The 18,672-nt window shown below is 42.6% G+C and overlaps 1 protein-coding gene across 4 annotated transcripts in view; it reads right to left on the bottom strand.

Annotated features, from left to right (window-relative positions):
* Positions 1 to 18,672, bottom strand: part of FGF14 (fibroblast growth factor 14) — a 474,303-nt gene that overhangs the window by 214,753 nt on the left and 240,878 nt on the right. For 2 of the 4 annotated variants that reach the window (XM_053311447.1, XM_053311449.1), the window contains exon 2: positions 9,699 to 9,738. The exons of the other annotated variants lie outside the window; for them this stretch is intronic. In XM_053311447.1, the coding sequence (XP_053167422.1) occupies positions 9,699 to 9,738 (40 nt within the window). The remainder of the gene's footprint in view (positions 1 to 9,698; positions 9,739 to 18,672) is intronic. 4 annotated transcript variants of the gene reach the window in all.

Raw genomic sequence — 18,672 nt, 5'->3', positions numbered from 1 at the left:
GTAAAGCATCCGGTGCAGGTCACAATCACACTCGGCTGCCTGGCACAGTGCTGGCCAGCAGCAACCATACACCCCAGGGTAGACTAAAGAGGATTTGGGGGGGGCAGGGGGCATGGAGGCCCTGGACATTGGCACCGAAGTCCAGGGGTAGGAGCACCACTGTTCCCTCTAAGGCATGCACATGTGCACACTTACATAAGTTTTTTTTTTTTAATGTCTGCTCAGTTCATTTTAGATCCCACTCAGATTGAATCAGAAAGGTCCTACTCTGAATATACGTGTACACACACTGCCTTGATACTGCTGCCCAGAACAAAAATCACTCTGCACACAGATGAAAAAAATTAGAGAGAACAGTGGCTGCTTGTGTCCATAGCCTTATAGCCTGTGAAATGGCAAGAGCAATGTCATTACAACACATTATTCCTACTAGTGTAATGGTTAGGGTTAGGGTTTTTAATCTTCCAGTTTTCAGTGCAGAAACAGAGAGTTTCCAGCAGGCACATTCATTCATTCATTCATTCATTCAAGTACACTTTTATACCACCCCACACTCGTGTCTCTGGGCTATTCACAATGATAAAACAGTTAAAAACACATATAAAAACACACAAAAACAATTAAAAACTAACAATTTAAAAATCAATCACAGAATTAAAAACCTATACATTATTAAGAAGCTGAAAAAGCCTGAGTAAAAAGATGGGTTTTAAAATATTTTTTAAAAATTGTCATTTGCCATTAATAAGCCAGCTGAGAACCAATGTGCTACACTACTTAGGAAAAGACATTTGTACAAGGCAGGCGCGGCTCGTGAACACACTTCCGGGGGGGGGGCAGGGGCGGCGGGCGGCTTCTTTAAGATAAATGGAGCCAGTGCTCCGTGCCACCCTGCAGCCCCTGCGGCGGGGAATCGCCTCCACCATTCACCTGGCCCAGAAAGTATAACTAGCTTGGAAGACTTTATCTCTAACCCCTGATGTTGGGATTACTCAACAGTGCTGAAAAGACACACTGTCTGCACTTGTTCTCTGTTACAGCAGAGTTACATTAAAACATTATGCATCTTTCACTGCATGATACAGTAGAGTACAATCAGTTTTGCAAGTTAAAAATTAATAGAACTGATGAAACAATACAGTATTTCAAACCTCTATCACCCCAGCTTAATAAATCATGATACTTTAGAGAAAAAAATATCATTATGATAAAAAAATTAAACTGAAATTCTACATGTGTGTCATTAAGTACTATCTGCTTAAATTGTATATAACATTTGAATAACCACAGAAAGAACTAATTCAGCAAATAAGTATTTCTAAACATTTATCTATAGGGATTTAATATAGTCGGCACCTTGATTACTCATTTTGCTCTTATTTCTGGCGGCTTAATTTCCTGCTCCTCATGGTTTCATTTGATTTAGGATGTTTTTGTACAAAATGAATATGCAAAACTCAGTTTGAGAAGCAACACCATCTATAATTGGCACACAAATAAATTACACTGCTTCCTTCAGAGATTTTTACAGAATTTGTTGGATAAAAACCAAACTTCAAATTATAATGAAATATGTATTTATTCATAGAATATGTGCATGTTTAAATCTGTCATTTGAAATGCTTACGTTTATTGAAGTCATGGAGATATTTTCTGCAGGCTATGAATTTCAACAAAAACATAAAATGTAAGAACTGAAACTTCTGTTTTAAGAAGGATTTCTCTCTCCCTTCTCTCTCAATGGAATGACAGCAGGCTGATTTGGATGATACTGTCTACCATACAATTGCAAAGGGGAGCACAAATTCCTCACCTAAGCTGCCCAGCACATAATTGCTCTTGTATGTTCACACGGTGGGGGCCGGGGGCAGGGATGGGAGATGGGAATGTACAAACTGCTCCTAATCGTGTAGTTCTAATACTCTGTCGTAAAGTAGTATTAAAACCTCATGATATGGGGCAGTTCAGAAATTTAACCACTCCCCACATGAGTATGCAGAACAGAATGGCACACCAGGGGTGACGGACATGCCCTCATTTGTAATTGTGTGGTGGGTGGAACTGCTGGATGGCATTGTTCAAACCAGCTCTTTATTTAACAATTTTGGATAAAGGGAAGACTGTTCAATCTTGAATGGCGCATAAGTATTTAAAAATCTTTCACCATTTAAAAAAACCAATAATTTCTCATTAATTATTATATAGTGACAACTGATGGAACTAATGATATGAAAGCAGCAATAATAGTGGAAACCCCTCGAGGCTCTCTGTGATAAGGAAAGTCATGCATTGCAGCCAGAATTGCTTCAACTTGAGGGCTGAGGAGTGTCACTCCAAATCCTGCCTTAGAGCAACTGCTGCCTCACTGTGACATTTACCTAGAATTACATTAACCAGATGATATAGGATGTGTAGCTGTGAAACACAATGGGTTCAAAATGGGCATTACAATCTGGCTCAAATCCCAAGCTTGCCTGCTTGCCTGCCCATCTATAAACCACTGCTTGGCCTGAGTTGGTAGTGATGCTATTGAAGACTCCAGATAACTGAAAGTTATGTCCATAGTTTTAAAAGCTTCCCAGCAGCAGTGGCTGGTAAGATGTTTGCAAGCGACCACTGCATGGTGAACAAGGGAGGAGGAGAACTCTTATCCTTGCCTTTAGGCACCACAGGTGGAAATGGAGGTACCACTGCCAGCACCATGTAACTGCACAGTTGCTGACCAGAAGGTTGTCCTTGCAGAATCAACAGCCCACATGGAGGTGACTGTCCCACTAGCAATTGCATGCTTGCCAGTACTGGCTGTGGCACACTCCTACCTTCACCCTAATCTCCTGGTGCCTAAAACTGGTTTTACTTAGCAGTGGTTTTACTTAGCAAACTACATCATCCATCACCTTTGCTTCTCAGTGACTCTTCAGCATTCCTTCTGAGAATTATGGATCCATGGGAATGATCAAATTCTCCAAAAGTTATACCACTTATACAAGTCATTCAAACAACTCTCTGTCCACACCAGATAAAGTGTCCTTCAGTCTTCAATAACAATAAGAACACCTCAGATACATTCTGAAGCTGGATCTTCAGGAAAAAAAGGTTCACCTGTTTAACTCCAACTACCACTGACTATGGGAGATTCTACCCTCTAAGCCCCTCCCTTTAGTCCCTCCCTCTGTAAAGACAGCAGCAGCAGCTGCACTTTTAAATACTGCCAATCTTTGCAGCAGCTGCCACCCACCCTCCCTCCCTCCGTCCTTCGATGCACCACAAAAGGATTCCTAAGCCTTATAGAATGTAGAAAGGAGAACACATGCAATTTTTGCCACAAGTCTTTCTGTTTATTCACTGAAAACCCTTTCAATCTCCTTAACTATTTTCCAATCTAGTTCTAGAACACACATTGGCCGCATTCACACATAACACAGAGCTGCAGGTCCTGTGGACGCGTGGTTCTGTGCCACCGTCCAAATTTGGATGTTCAGGAGAGCTCCCTCTCTGCAGTATCACTGATTGCAGAGAGGAGGGGGGACTGGCTGCCTGGGCTTCCTTCTTTACTGAAGGACCGTAATCTTTATTGAAGGACAGCCCCAGCAGCCAATAGCAGCCAGAACGAGGGAGGAGCTTCCTCCCTCAACTTTGGTTCTGAAGCAACCAGACTGCAATGCCAGCATTCAGAGGTAACTGGGTTCGCCACTGTGCCACTCATATGGTAACATGGACGGTGGAGCCCTGATGGGCAGACTCCTGCCTTCCCCCCAACCCACCTTTTTGTGGTCATGTGAACGACCTCTGTATGTGTGGTGAGAGCCATTTCTGCTTTCCATTACTGAAAGGTAACTCTTCTAGAAGCTAGAATGGTCATTGCAAACTCTTTCTGAAATGTTAATTGACAGAACCCATGGAGCTTTCCAGATTAGCTACTCAAGAGCAGCAAAATGCTTCCATTCAGGCAAATCACATTTGAAACATAAATAGCAGGGGGAGCAGCCTTGCGGAAACTAACAACCAAAAAAACAGCAACCTTTGTACACCAGATACATGACATCATAGCACTATATTGCAGCAATGAAATTCTAAGCAAGGCATCGGAAATGTGAATGGCACCCTGCTGTCAGAGTAGGGACTGCGGTGTCACAAGAAGTGTGTGGAAGCACACTTCCGAGATCCGCCATGACCCTGTCTCAGGACTGCATTGCAGGATGTAATCTGGAAAACGCCCAGCCCAGTCAACATATCAGAGTACAGAAGAAAAAGCAGTGATATCTTTCTTAGCAGGCAGTGGATGGAAGACATGAATGATGAGATTAAAATGTGCTATGAAATCATAGAGCAGTTTTTAATAAATGTAGCATATATTTATAGTAAATTTGAACATAATATACACTGAGATGTTTAGCCTCCTATTACCATAGAAACACAGTTTGTATCCATGAGTACGTATTTTAGTGTATACAAGTTTCTGACCACCATCTGGCACTGTAAATTTCTTCCTTCAGAAGAAATTCTGCTAATAAATAAGCCTTATTTTCAGAAGGAAAACATATCTGATCCTGTTTGGTATCAGCAGGCACTAAAGATGGTCAGCACAACTGGAAAAGTCAGACCTCTTGATTTTAAAAGGTTAATCATGTAAGCATTGATGTAACCCTTCTGTACAATCATTCCTGTACATTGATTATAAAAAATACCAAACTGTCAACACTTTCATTAGGTATTTGGTTCTTGTAACTTATTTTAAATAAACTTATACATGTGACATATTAAAATGGCATTTTCATTCCTGTTTCTATAACTTCCAGTTTTTATCCGAACAATAATAAATCAAGCAAATAATCAAAAGAAATTGTTTTAAGGGATTACATGGAAATAAGGTAACTGTCAAAATAATCTTTCTAAATTTCAAAAATAAGAGAAGCACAATTCTATTCATGCAGTAACATATCTATCCTGATGATAAACCTAAGTATTCCTTTCTGGACTGATTGTGCTGATTGCAATGGTTGCCTGCTGACATAACAGCATTCACCATATGTTCAGAGGCACATTTTAAAAATTCTTTTAAACACTGCTGTAACACCAATCCCCAGTTTTTGTTTTTTTTCACCAGCCTATGCAGGTAGTGCATTAGAGCATGGAGGACCTAGCCAAATTGTGTTTCCATAGTTACAATTTTGTAGGCTTGTGCAATACCTCAGACTGGCCATCAGATCTCATGCTCTCATGGTGTGGACATCATTCAAGGGTCATTGAATTTCCTCATTTAAAAAAAAATCTTATTTATTTATTTATTTATTTGGTGTTCAGTTAGAGCTTAAACATTCATAACTATCTCTGTAATCCAAAGATTTTTTTTTTTTTGCCCCTTTAAGCGATTTTCATCTAGTGCTCCTAGACTACACAAATGTCAAGTGGGGACACAGATATATTTTGCTTATTGTATCCTAAACAGAAAGACTTCAAACTATGGCACAGGAAAAAGATACCCTTCAAAACCATCTTATATTGTTCCCAAAGCCACAAACTGAGGATGTGTCAGATCTACCATATTTTTAACAGTGGACATGGTACAAAGGTGCACTAGCGGTTCACAAAACAAATATACAATTATCAGTTATGGCAGAAAAGTCTGTAAAACTTGGATTTTTCCAACTCCACGCCGCAGCAACTCACAAGGAGACCCCCGACCGGGAGGATGAAAAGCAGCCAGCATGAAAGGCACCCAGCACTCATGCAGGGCATACTGGAGCTTCCAGGGGCTGCGCGGCCCCCAAACTCCCCAGCCCCTGCCGGCTCCGTGACGGAGCTGGCAGTCATGTGGGCGGCCGCTGCGGCCACCTGGAGCAGACTGACTGCTCGTCTGCGGGGAGAGCGGGCTTAGCCCACTATCCTCGCAAACCCCCTCATGGCTCTTCTCACCAATCATGAGAAGAGCCTCTTAGTCTGGATGCTACCCATAAATTCTAGAAACAACTTGTTTAGGAAGACAGTATATAAATATTAAATAAATAAATTTAATACATTACAGTACATTCTAATAAAGTACTGTTAATGTTTCAACACATGTCATATGTCATTTTATTAAGGTTTTACAACATGTTTCTTACTCTGTAACTCTACAGGTAGCAAGACTAATTTCAGCTTAACTCATTTGTGGGTTAGGCTGGTGGACATTATGTTGACCGCTGCATATATTTAAAAGTTTTCAAATTCAGCTGTTCAGTTTATGAAATATGAATATCAGTTTGCATTTAACTTCTATTGTCACTTTAACAAGAAAGTGGATGGGCTATTATACATGCTGCAAGATTACAATCTTGTTGCAAGAATGGGGCCAATCTAAAAGGGGAAAGGCTTTGCAGAGTTGTTGGTTTTTTTAATTTAAACTTTCACATTTGTCTTTTAAAAACAGCTCATGTGAGTATGACACTTAAAACTTTTACCTTTAAATTGGACATAATTTCTGTAAGACTTAACACTCCAAATCTTCTCTTTGATTTCTTAGCTAACACAGGTGTGCAATTTTTCAAGACTACCTTTCTATTCAATGCGAACGTGCCAGTTCTGCACAGTAAAATTATAGGGGGAAGTTACAATGAAATAATAATTGGAGAACAAAAGTAATTAACTGTGACTGCTGAATTTCAGCTGAAAGAAATATGGATATAAGAGTACTGGGCTTTAATTAGTCATCAATAATAAAATGATTTATTATACTACAGAAATGTTACATTGTTAAAATAAATTTGAAACAAAGGGATTTTTCTGCTCAAAGAAAACTCCACTGGAAGCTTAATTTTCTGTGGAAATATTGTAACCAAGTGGCCTATTTTCTAGTACAGGTGGACCTTGCTATATGCCATACCGCTATTTGTAGTTCCACATATCTGCAGTATACCGCATATATGTGGTACAGAAAGAATTAATATTCGCATATCTGCGATTGCTAGGTGGCCAGAAGTGACCTCCGAGGTCATTTCCACCCACCAGTTTGTTTTGAAAAAAACACACAAGGATTTCCCCCCACACTTTTTCATGGAAAATTGGCTAAATTGCTGACAGATTAAGACCATGGAGCACAGTACAAAACATTCTTTTCATTATTATCACTGTTTATCGCCACTTCTCGCTGGTTTTTGGACTTTTTAAAAAATGCAGGAACCTAACCCCCCGGAACCTAAACCCTTGATTCCCATTGCCCCAATGCCTTCTCATCCACGATTTTGTTACCCATGGAAATCTGTGGGAATGGAACCCCCGTGGATAATGGGGTATACCTGTAGTACCTCTTGCAATATTGAGAAATGCATGGGCTGTTCTTATGCTGTGGCTGTTGCCCCTTTTCAGTCAGACCTAGGTTTGCAAAATCTGGGTTGCGAATCTCTAAGTCTACTCTGAATCTCCAGGAGCAAGCACCATTTACCACATGTCTATTGAAAGTAATTCTGGAAATTTTAATGCCTTGATATTGTGAAAAATATTGGAGAAAAAAATGTTTAAAGTCTCCAGGAATAGCTTTAGTGAGAGTTGGCAGTCCTAGTCTGACCTTGCTGACTTCAAGTATCTCCACCCTTTGCAAGGCAACTAAAGATAAAGTGTGCTGTCAAGTCGGTTTTGACTCCTGGCGCTCACAGTACCCTGTGGTTATCTTTGGTAGAATACAGGAGGGGATTACCATTGCCATCTCCCGCGCAGTATGAGATTATGCCTTTCAGCATCTTCCTATATCACTGCTGCCCAATATAGGTGTTTCCCATAGTCTGGGTAGACCATATTTCCTCTATGCACTGAATTCCCCCAGGGGTTTGTCAGCTTCTCAAAGATAGCCACACACATGGTATACAACCATACCACATAGCTAAATTCCTTACATGCCACAACTGCTTCACCATGGCCTGACACAGCTGTCAATCAGCACAATCTGACTGAAAGGGCTATGTGCACTGAAAGGGCTAAGGGCTTATTAACCCAAGTTGTTAGGATGTTTGAATTCCAAGCTCCACAACAGTATGACTGCATTTTTAATGCCAGTCCAATGCAACTATTTTCATTGTCCACTCATCAAAAGGGCTCTCCTTCATCTGCAGTCTCAATTAGTAAATTAGGTCCTCATACCATGATTTTGCAAAGGCATTTTAAGCATGGGGAGCTTTGAGTGAAATAATTCTAAGACAAAAATGCACAATTCACTACAGCAGAGAAAATGCTGACTAGAAAATGCATTGATACCACTCTTAATAGGAATGTGCACAAAATGGATTTTGCATTCTGTTTCAGGCTCTAAATGAAATGCAAAATGGCTGAAACATTCGGTTAAAACAGAGATTGAGCTGCTGTTGAACTCATCAACATGAAGCTCTTCACAGTAATCACCAAGAACACAGATGGAGCTGCCACTGTCCATTTCTCACCACAACACTATCTTACAAACAAAATAAACCACAACTCAAGGAAGGAAGGCACCCAAGTTCTACCTTTGTTCTATCGGCAATAGCACAGCAAATTTTATTCAGTGCTGAGAAAAGAAAACCACAAAATCAAACCTTCCTTCCTCCTCTCCTGTCCTCATGTTGCCCATTACAACACTTGAGTATGAGAACAAGCCAACAAAGAAGGAAGGAGATCACAAGCCAATCGGAAGCCAGTGCCAGAAAACCATTCAGCACAGGAAAAACAGACCTCCAAAACAGTGCTTTAAACATCTAAACATTTCCATCAAAACAGGAGTTGTTGTGCTCCAAATTTGAAACAAGCCCTTTATTTAAAGGGTGTTCTGTTTTGAGCTCAAAATCCTAAAGCCCAGTTTAAAGTCAGGCTACCCGCCAGGGCAGCACCAGGATTGGGCTTGATCCTGGCAGTGCACATGGGCAGCCAACCCCAGGCTGGCCTGCCCAATCTTGGGTATGGCTGCTTGTGTGCATAGCCTTATTATGTAACATATCTACATATAAAAATACATTATCTTAAAAAAAATAAGCTATTGTAAGCCTTCTAAAGCTCAGTCACACAACTGTAATGAAAGGTGACGGGCAAATGATAGCACATACGAAGGCTGTTCTCACGAGCAGCCAAGCCCGGGTTTGGCTGCCCGTGAGAACAGCTGGGATCCGTGAAGATCCCAGTGCTGCCATGCCGCCAAACCCAGCTACGTAGCCCAGCTGTTAGCCAGGGTTACAGGTGCCATTATGTGGGAATCCCCTGATGCACTGCTCTCATTCCTGGAGGCTGGGTCGCATTGTCCCAGCCTCCAGATTAGCCACATGGCTCCTGCAATAGCCGCTTCTGTGCGTGGCCAAGCTGCACAGCCAGGAGGTGGTGGGAAGGGCATGGAGATCGTCTTTGGGGATACGTTTTGTGCAGCCTCCTCCCCACTTCTGGTCATGTGAATACCTTTATGGGTTGTTGCAGGAGGTGGGTGCATTGGCTGGCTGGCATCTTTCATTCAAGACATTTTCCTCATACGCTCAACTGAACTTGCTGCTTTATACTCGACAGTATTTCATATCAGTGACAAGTTAACCGCCCAAAGACGAAAGTTTGGGGCGGTGTACAGATTTGAATAATAAATAAATAAACAAACAAACAGAAATCCAAAGACGTAAAAGAGTGAGTGTATTCAACACATTGCTATGAAGCTAATGCGGGGAAGTGGGATTAAAACATGAAAGGACAAGAAGTCAATAAAATGAAGTGTTACATACCACTATTTGTGATTGTTCTAGTCCTTCTCCTTCTTCCAGCCTACAAAACAAGATTCCATATAGCAAGCGTTATAGCTCTACCTACTAGGAAGTGAGCTGCAAAAAGGCTAGTTTATAGGAGGAATACACAAATGTAGCAAGCCTTTTCCACTCTTGGTCATTGAAAACCAGAGTACCGATTATCAGCACATCATTATAATTTGGTTAAAAATCAGGATTGAGAGGAAGAGATTTAAGACTTTTAAGTAAGGTGAGGAAAGAGAAAGGGCTGCAGCATGTAATCATTACTTTTAATATTGCTTTTGTGTACATGTCTCTTCTTCCTTTCTTACACATCAGATACCAGGCAGCAAGTCAGTGGACAGGGCAAACACCCAGAAGAATGTATTTATTTATATCTCACCTTTCTTCTATCATGGAACTCCAGTCAGCATACATGAAGATGTTTTCTAAATGGCAGTTAAAAAACACCCCACTCTAAACAGAGCTTGCAAATAAATATAAACCAAGAACTTAAGGAAAATCCAGACCTTCAGCAATCCAGATTGCTGCTGTCATTTCTTCTGAGATCTGATGGGGAGGTCATGCTGGAAGAAGGCTTCTGGTGGGAATTATGCTGCACCCCCTGCTAGCCAGTTCTAGCTTTCCATGATTAACTCAATTTGCCAGAACATATCTTACACATTACAATCATGAAAAGGGGTGGGTTAATCATGGGCTAATCATGAAAAGTTCCCAGCAGGGGGCACAGCATAAAACACACCAGGAGCCTTCTTCCAATGCAGATCTCCCTATATCCCAGAAGAAAAGACAGTGGCAATCCTATGTATTCTCTGTAAGCTCTTGCCATATTTATTCAGAAGTGCTGTATAGTGTATTTTACTGCCATCTAGACAACCTTGGGATTTTCAAACAGGCCCTCATCCAGGCAATGCCCAGACCTAAACCTTCTGAGCTTCATCTAAGTAGCTTTATCACATGCCCTCTGACCATGTCTGGGACTACAGCTGTTGTCTTAACTGATATTCTCTTTTGTAACATGTGAAGCGGATACTCCTTAAAGATTAGACTAAAATAATGGGTAGCATATTTGAACTGAAAGGGAAAACGTGATTTAATGACCCTGACCAGAGTCTGAAAATTGCCTAGATTTATGTGTACTTCACAGATGACATCTTCAGAATCCAGTTTCCAAACAAAACTTCCCTATGAGCCAGTGTCAGTCAGTTAAGGCATCAGCTAAAGCTATTCTTTTCCTTGGAATGGTAGTTGCTCTAAATATTTCTGCATTTAGGTGTTATGTAGGGGGACACACACACACACACACACACAATATGAATCAAGAAGACAGTCAACCAAACCCTGAGGATTAGAATAAATGCAGGTTTCTTAAGAACATTCTTATCTCCTCCTCTGCAATTAATGTTAGAAGGCTTGCTGTATGGAATGATGCTTTATACAATGGGAGAAGAAGAGGGCATGGTTCTAAAAAGATAAAACAAGTAGATGTAGTTAACCACCTCCGGAAGAAAATATGAAACAACAGAAAGATAAATCATAGCCAACAAATACCCACAGGCAGTTATAGGGCTAACTAAAAAGTTTCAGAAGCCCAGAGCACAGGTACATTTGTAGTACAGTAGTCAACCTACAACTTACTCAGACTTAGGTAATAGAATTGTGCAATGTACTTCTTCAGACTACCGGTGAAGTAGTGTCAATGTTTTTAAATTTGCACATAAACAAAAACCTCTTTATGTATATTAAATGAAAACACCAGAGAGAAAGCTTTACAGTAGCTCAGAGGTCCACAAATCCACTCATTATTGGGAAGTCTCTTGCTCTCTGTTAAGTCCCCCTCCTTCAAAACCCTCTAAGCAATATAATTCCTGCCTTCTTCGTGGGGATGTGCACCAAACAGATTTTGTTCCTCCTAGGGACACCAAAGTCAGTAGGGTGGTAGGGCATGATGGGTGCTACCTACCACCCAGCCCACAAAATAAATGGGCAAGTGGGTGGTTTTAAACAAATGTTTAACCTTTCCCCCAAATCCCCAAAGGATCCTAATCCCCCAAACCAAAGCTCTTTGGTGTCCCTAGGAGCTACCCATGGGAACAATGGTGTGTTTCGGGTTTCCCCATTGTTCCCTATGGCTGGAACAAGCTGCACTCACAGAGTACAATGCACACAGGTTTTGCATTGCAATTTGCAATGCATTTTGCAACCCTGTCTTGAAAAACACTGCAAAAGCACACCGTAAAAGGGAACCTCTCCCTCCCATCACAAAATACACATTTCAAACACAGTCCAAAAATGGACCAAAAAAAAAAAAAAGTCACCCAGAATCCACTGCCAGCCACAGTCCCTGCACTGCAGTACATCATTGGCACAAGTTGCTCTCACACACACAATTATGATTTCCTGCGTTACTTCCTAGCATTGCAATAGCTGTCACAGCAGCACCCCTTACATAGCAGCAAGCTTAACTAGAGCAACTTCAGCCACATTTTCAGTACACCTTGCAATGCAATTACAGACCAGGCCAGGGCAGTTAGTGAAGCTTAAGTTAGTCTCAAGGCCTGACATGGAGCTCATCATAGCAACAAGGGAGAGAGAGGAAGGGAGACAATTTCTGGCCACATCACTATCTCACAAACAAAGCAAACCACAACTCAAGGCAGGCAGGCACCCAAGTCAGCAAAACCAGATAATTATAGCAGCAATAGGACAGCATATTGTACTCAGTGTTGGGGAAAAACACAAAATTACTTGATTCCTTTCTCTTCCTCCTGGTGTATCATTTTCAAGAGAGGCCTCTCTCTGCCTCACAGTCCCTTTGAATATATTTTAAAACTCCTTCCTTTTGTGTCCCTCCCCCCCATCAAACAGGGGCGCAGTTGCCCATGACTACACTTGGTTTGTATGCAACAAGCCAACCAAGAAGCAAGGAGATTGCAAGCCAATCGGAAGCTAGTGCCAGAAAACCAATCAGCAAAGGAAAAACAGGCCTCCCAAATGGTGTCCAAAATGTCAAAATGTTTTAATCAAAATGGGGTTTTGTTCTGAGCGTGAAACAGGCCCTTTATTGAAAGGGTGTTTTGTTTCAAGCTTGAAACACTCTAAACAGCCAATTTTGCAATGTTTTGCACATTCCTACTTCTCCTCTCTTCCCACTCCTTCCCAGCATCAGATCTGGGAAGCCCTGCCTCCTCCCACTCTTGTGTGAGCCCCTGCCTCTTTCCCCTCTCGGCAACAGTTCAAAGTTATATTCCTGCCCTTTGCCAGTGCCCTTTGCTGCTCTTTTCTGAATCCATTCAGAGTAGGGCTGTGGAGGATTGAGCTAAATTTACCATTTTGTATTGTGTTGTAAAATGCTTGCATGCATGGGGGGAAAGAAAAGGTTAATTTTCTTGCTCTCCTTTTCTATTCAAAGGTCAAGGTTGTTTTTCTTTCTTTCCTTACTTGTAACAAAGGTTAAAGTTCAAATAGATAAGTTTCTGTGACTAAGCCAAAAACATGGGAAAGGTCAGAAGTTTAGTTTGGGAGTTGTTGTTGTCCCAAACAAACCGAAATTAGGGGAAATGTCCTGTGTTAGACAGGATTAGGTAATTGGTGAAGGGCAGGTCCTGTGAATGCTGTAGATATGTTGTTCTTGCTTTCAAGGTATTGGATGCTCACTCCCATCATGTACATGGTTCCTTCACAATGTGAGTGTAATTCATGTGCATAGTATACACCACTACAACACACTCTTGTGCATTTTCCTTGTCTGGCACACCTACTGGAGAGGAGAGCTGGTCTTGTCTAGAAAGCAGGAACCATCCCCTTTGTTAAACAGGATCCACCCTGGTTTGCATTTGAATGGGAGACTATATGTGTGAGCACTGTAAAATAATCCCCTTAGGGGATAGGGACACTCTGGGAAGACCAGCTGCATGCTTGCATGCAGGAGGTTCCAAGTTCCCTCCCTGGCATCTCCAAGATAGGGCTGAGAGAGACTCCTGCCTGCAACTCTGGAGAAGTTGCTGCCAGCCTGTCCAGCTCTGTATTGAGCTAGATGGACAAATGGACTGACTCGGTAGAAGGCAGCTACCTATGTTCCTAGGTACTTTGTTGCCTAGAGTCAAATTCCATGACATTTAGAAGCCTATAAAGCATGGAGTGGGGGAATTCTCAGAACTGGGCATTTGATGGTACTATTGCAAAAAAGTGTGATATTTATTGGTGAAGACCCTGTGGGGGCTGTCTTTGGCAGGGGAGGAAAAACGAGTATTCTTGATCAGGGTCTGCAGTAGTTCTAGAGGAGCCAAGACTACTCATTTTATTTTTCTCATTGTCATCAATAATCTTTTACATTATCTAACATAATTTAGATAATTTAAAACATTTTATATGTCAATACAACTTGTGCATTAATTTAATTTTTGAATTCAGAAATGTTGGTTTATATTGCACTCATCCCACCCCCACCCCCACCCCCGAAGTGCACAGTTTGTGTCTGGTTGCACATTTTTTAAAAAGCCCTGGCAAATAAAAATTACCAGGTATAGCTATTACAATACAAAAAAGAAAAAAAGAAAGAAAGAAAAATCCAGAAATACACAACAGAAAAATAATTATTACTCTGTAAACACAGCAATTAAAGCAACCATTGTGCTGTAAACAAAACAGATATGCTTCAACAACAACAACAAATATTTATATACTGCTTTCAACATAAGTTTCAAAAGCGGTTTACACAGAGAAACAATAAATAAATAAGATGGATCCCTGTCCCCAATGGGCTCACAATCTAAAATAAACACAAGATAGACTCCAGCAATAGTTACTGGAGGTACTATGCTGGGAGTGGATAGGGCCAGTTACTCTCCCCCTGCTAAATAAAGATAATCACCATGTTAAAAAGGTGCCTCCTTGCTTCAGGGAGTTATATTCACTAGCCGACCCCACACAGAGCATCTGTGCGCAATTTGGGGCTGGGGGTTACCTCTTCCCCCCACCTTCTGCCCCAGTCTCTGCATCAGTCTCTGCTTCCTGACCACGGCCGGCCAGTGCTGGGGCCGGCCACCTCTCCTCCCCACCACCACTTCTGCCCCGCCCCACTTTCTCCCCCCTGCTCCTGGACCTTGCCTCCACTGCTGGGCCTGCTGCCACTGTTTGCCTCCACGGCCGGGCTGGGCTGGGCCACGCCCACCATTAGTGGTGTGCCCGAACCGGTCCAGCGGCCATTCCAAAGAACTCCCCAAGCCAGCCCTCCCTCCCTCCCAGCTAGCTGGCCGCCCGCCCGCCCTCCCGCCGGCTCGCTCACCGTTCACCGTATAGAAAACGAGAGGAGCTCCGGCACAGAGCTCCTCTCGTTTAGAAGGCCTCCCGCAGAATGGTGTTTTGCGCGCGCGCGCATGCGCACGCCGCAAAGCACACCATTCGCCGGAGGCCCGGTCTACCCGCCGGGAAAGGGCCGGGTAGACCGGGCCTCCGATCGCTGGGTAGACCGGGCCGCCGATCGCTGGGTAGACCGGGCCTCCGGCGATCGGAGGCCCGGTCTACCCAGCGATCGGAGGCCCGGTCTACCCGGCCCTTTCCCGGCGGGTAGACCGGGCCTCCGGCGAACGGTGTGCTTTGCGGCGCGCGCATGTGCGCGCGCGCAAAACACCATTCTGCGGGAGGCCTTCTAAACGAGATGAGCTCTGTGCCGGAGCTCCTCTCGTTTTCTATATGGTGAACGGTGAGCGAGCCGGCGGGAGGGCGGGCGGGCGGCCAGCTAGCTGGGAGGGAGGGAGGGCTGGCTTGGGGAGTTCTTTCGCCGCGGCGGCGGCGGGGGGGGGGGCGGCTGGTTTCCAGCACCCCTATACTAGGAAATACGGGCGCTGGCGGGGGCAAGGAGGCGGGAGGGCTAAGCAAGCCCTCCCCGCCCTAAAAACAAGGCCCCCCTTCGGTGCCGGTCCGGACTTCTCCGGACCGTGCACATCACTACCCACCATCCCTGGCCTCTGCGGCCCGGCCTGCTGCTGCCATGGCAACCAATCCTCCTGGGTGCACCTCAGCCAATAAGGCGCCTCTGCTGCCCAGCCAATCAGCTGGGCGCTGGAACGCACATTTCAAGGCACACCCAGGAGAATTAAATATATAGATGTTAAAATGAAGGAAAGAAATATTTGCTTTATGATCACACCTTGCTTTTCCTTCTTTATCCAATAAAACTACCACAAGATTTCAAATAGCTTTTGGGGTAAATAGTGACATGTTAAAACATAACAAAGTTCTTATTTTCTGCTATTTGCATTTGTGCCATCTGCATGGCTTAGAGAGGAAGGGAAAGGTACCATCTTTGCTTTGACCATTTGGTATGTCAAATATGATTGTCATATGAGAGACACTAATACAGCAGACAGAGCGATGCCAAGACTATTTGAGAAACAAGACAATTTGGGAAACAAAAAACATACAGTTTTAAAAGCTAAGAAAAGGCCATAAGAGCAAGTGCAGAGAGGGCATAGCATAGACTGGCAGGTAGAACGGGTTCATCTGACTATAATGGCCATTGGCCATTGTATATAGAATGTCTTTAGGATGTGATACATATGAGTTTCATATTGTCTGCCTATGCTGCTGCCATTTTCTTTTCTTTCTCTGTATAGGGTTGATGCTTAATCCTGAAAAATCCAGAACACAGCAATAGATTATAAAATAACCCATTATAAAATTTGAGAGGGACTCAGAATATTACATGGTGGCTTTCTTCTGGATTTGGAATGAGTTCTCATTGTATTATTGGCACAAACCAGGTTTAGAGCTGTCTTCATTATAATGAGAGACATTAAAGCCTGCACAGCATTGTCTGGCTTCCACACTCCATCCTTGGATGCCCCTGTGCATGCTGTTCTTTAAAACAACCATTGTCTTGTAAACAAAACAGATATGCTTCAACAACAGCAACAAATATTTATATACTGCTTTTCAACTTGGATGCCCCAACTTTTTTCAACTTGGATGCCCCAACTTTTTTCAACTTGGATGCCCCAACTTTTTTCAACTTGGATGCCCCCTGTGCATGCTGTTCATGGGAATTACATCTCCCATGATGTCACATGACCCTCAGTCTGTCTGTTCATTTGTTCAGTAGGTGTAATCCTAAAATAAAGAAAAACTGCAGCCTTTCTACCAAGTTCAGAGCTTATGGCTGCACTGGCTGGCACCTTCATATTCACAATAAATGTAAAGAACACTAACATTATGCGTCAAATAAGGGCACACAGAACTGCTGAACTTGCTATAGTAAACAACAAGCTTATTCATCCTATGATGAATATTCATGTGCACATTTATCGCTGTTAATTTCCCCCCTCAAACTTGTAATAGCAACACGCTTTGATAAATTGTACTCAGCGATAAAACAACCGTGAATTGGAAAGCCTGTGTGTGCTCACCAAACATCTGTCAGTGAGCATTAAAAAGAATACAGTATTTCACATCCCATGGGAATCATATACTATAGTGTTAATAAATCAAACAAAGATAATGGCTTCATTTTTGCCATCATTTCAGCTGTGGCCTCCACACACACACACACACACTTCACTGACATCAGGCATCCCTGTAGTACAGGATTTCCTAAACGTCGGTCCTCAGATGTTGTTGGGTTACAACTCCTATTATCCCCAGCCACAAATGTCATGGCTGGGGATGATGGGAGTTGGAGTCCAACAACATCTGGGGACCCAAGGTTAGGAAAACCTGCTTTAGTATTAGGTAAACATGAAATATTAGATTAAAAGACAGTTGGTTCTGCCAAAATAACAACAGAGTGAAATTCTTCAAGCACAGCTGCTGCACAAGCTCAATTTATTTCAATGTGGCTTGCCAAGTTGTGTATCTTAAGCGTTATCAATGCCTCTGTGCATGTTGTACAGCCTATTAGACTACGGTAGCCTTTGCCTGGATCCCAAGGTACACAAGTATTGTACCACCATGTGGTGTATAAACCCAAAATGTGGTTATGGCCTGGCTGCATGAGTGAGTCACATGCATGTACATCACATTATTACTCAACACTTGAGGACATGCAGATGAATGTGCAAACTCTTAGGAAAACTTGGTGACTAAAGCAATGTGAGGTGATATTAAAGTTCTGTCTGATTAATGGCCCATTCATATATATCAGAAAGAAGCCAATATGTACTTTATAGAATAGCCTTCGATTGCGTCGACCATGTCAAGTTGTGGAATATCCTTAGGAAAATGGGCATCCCAGACCATCTCATTGTTCTCATAAGAAGCCTATACACAGGACAAGAAGCCACAGTCCAGAGGAAACATGGTGAAACAGACTGGTTCCAGTTTGGCAAAGGAGTAAGACAAGGCTGTATACTTTCTCCCTCTTTATTCAATTTATATTTTGAACTTAGAGATGCTGAATTGGAAGAAGATGGGCATGGTTTTAAAGTTCAAAAAAGTTTTTAAAAGTTTAAAAGAGTTTAAAAAGTTAAAGTTAAAGGATTCAGCAGTCAAGAAATACGCTGCAGACTAGCACTTGGTAGGGTTGCAATGAAGGCCTTGGAATGGATATTTAGATGCTGTAACGAATCTACACCTACAAAGATTAGAATCGTTCGGACAATGGTTTTTCCCGTGACACTATGGATACGAAAGCTGTACTTAGAAGAAGCAAGACAGAAAAGGCATTGACATTTTTTAACTTTGGTGCTGGAGAAGACTTTTGAGGATACCATGAACAGCCAGGAAAACAAACAAATGGGTCATAGAACAAATGAATCCAGAAATTTCACTCGAGGCACAAATGGCCAGGCTCAAACTATCATACTTAGGAAACATTATGCGAAGATCCAGATCCCTTGAGAAGTCCACAATGCTGGGAAAAGTGGAAGGAAAGAGAAGTAGATGACGACCAGCAGCAAGGTGGATGGACTCGATTATGACAGCAATGAATGCACCACCGAGAGAACTTAAAGGCCAA

This window comes from Hemicordylus capensis, chromosome 3 (assembly GCF_027244095.1).
Source record: "Hemicordylus capensis ecotype Gifberg chromosome 3, rHemCap1.1.pri, whole genome shotgun sequence".
Lineage (NCBI taxonomy): Eukaryota > Metazoa > Chordata > Lepidosauria > Squamata > Cordylidae > Hemicordylus > Hemicordylus capensis.
The sequence above is the reverse complement of the archived record's forward strand: the minus strand, read 5'-3'. Positions and strand labels throughout refer to the sequence as shown.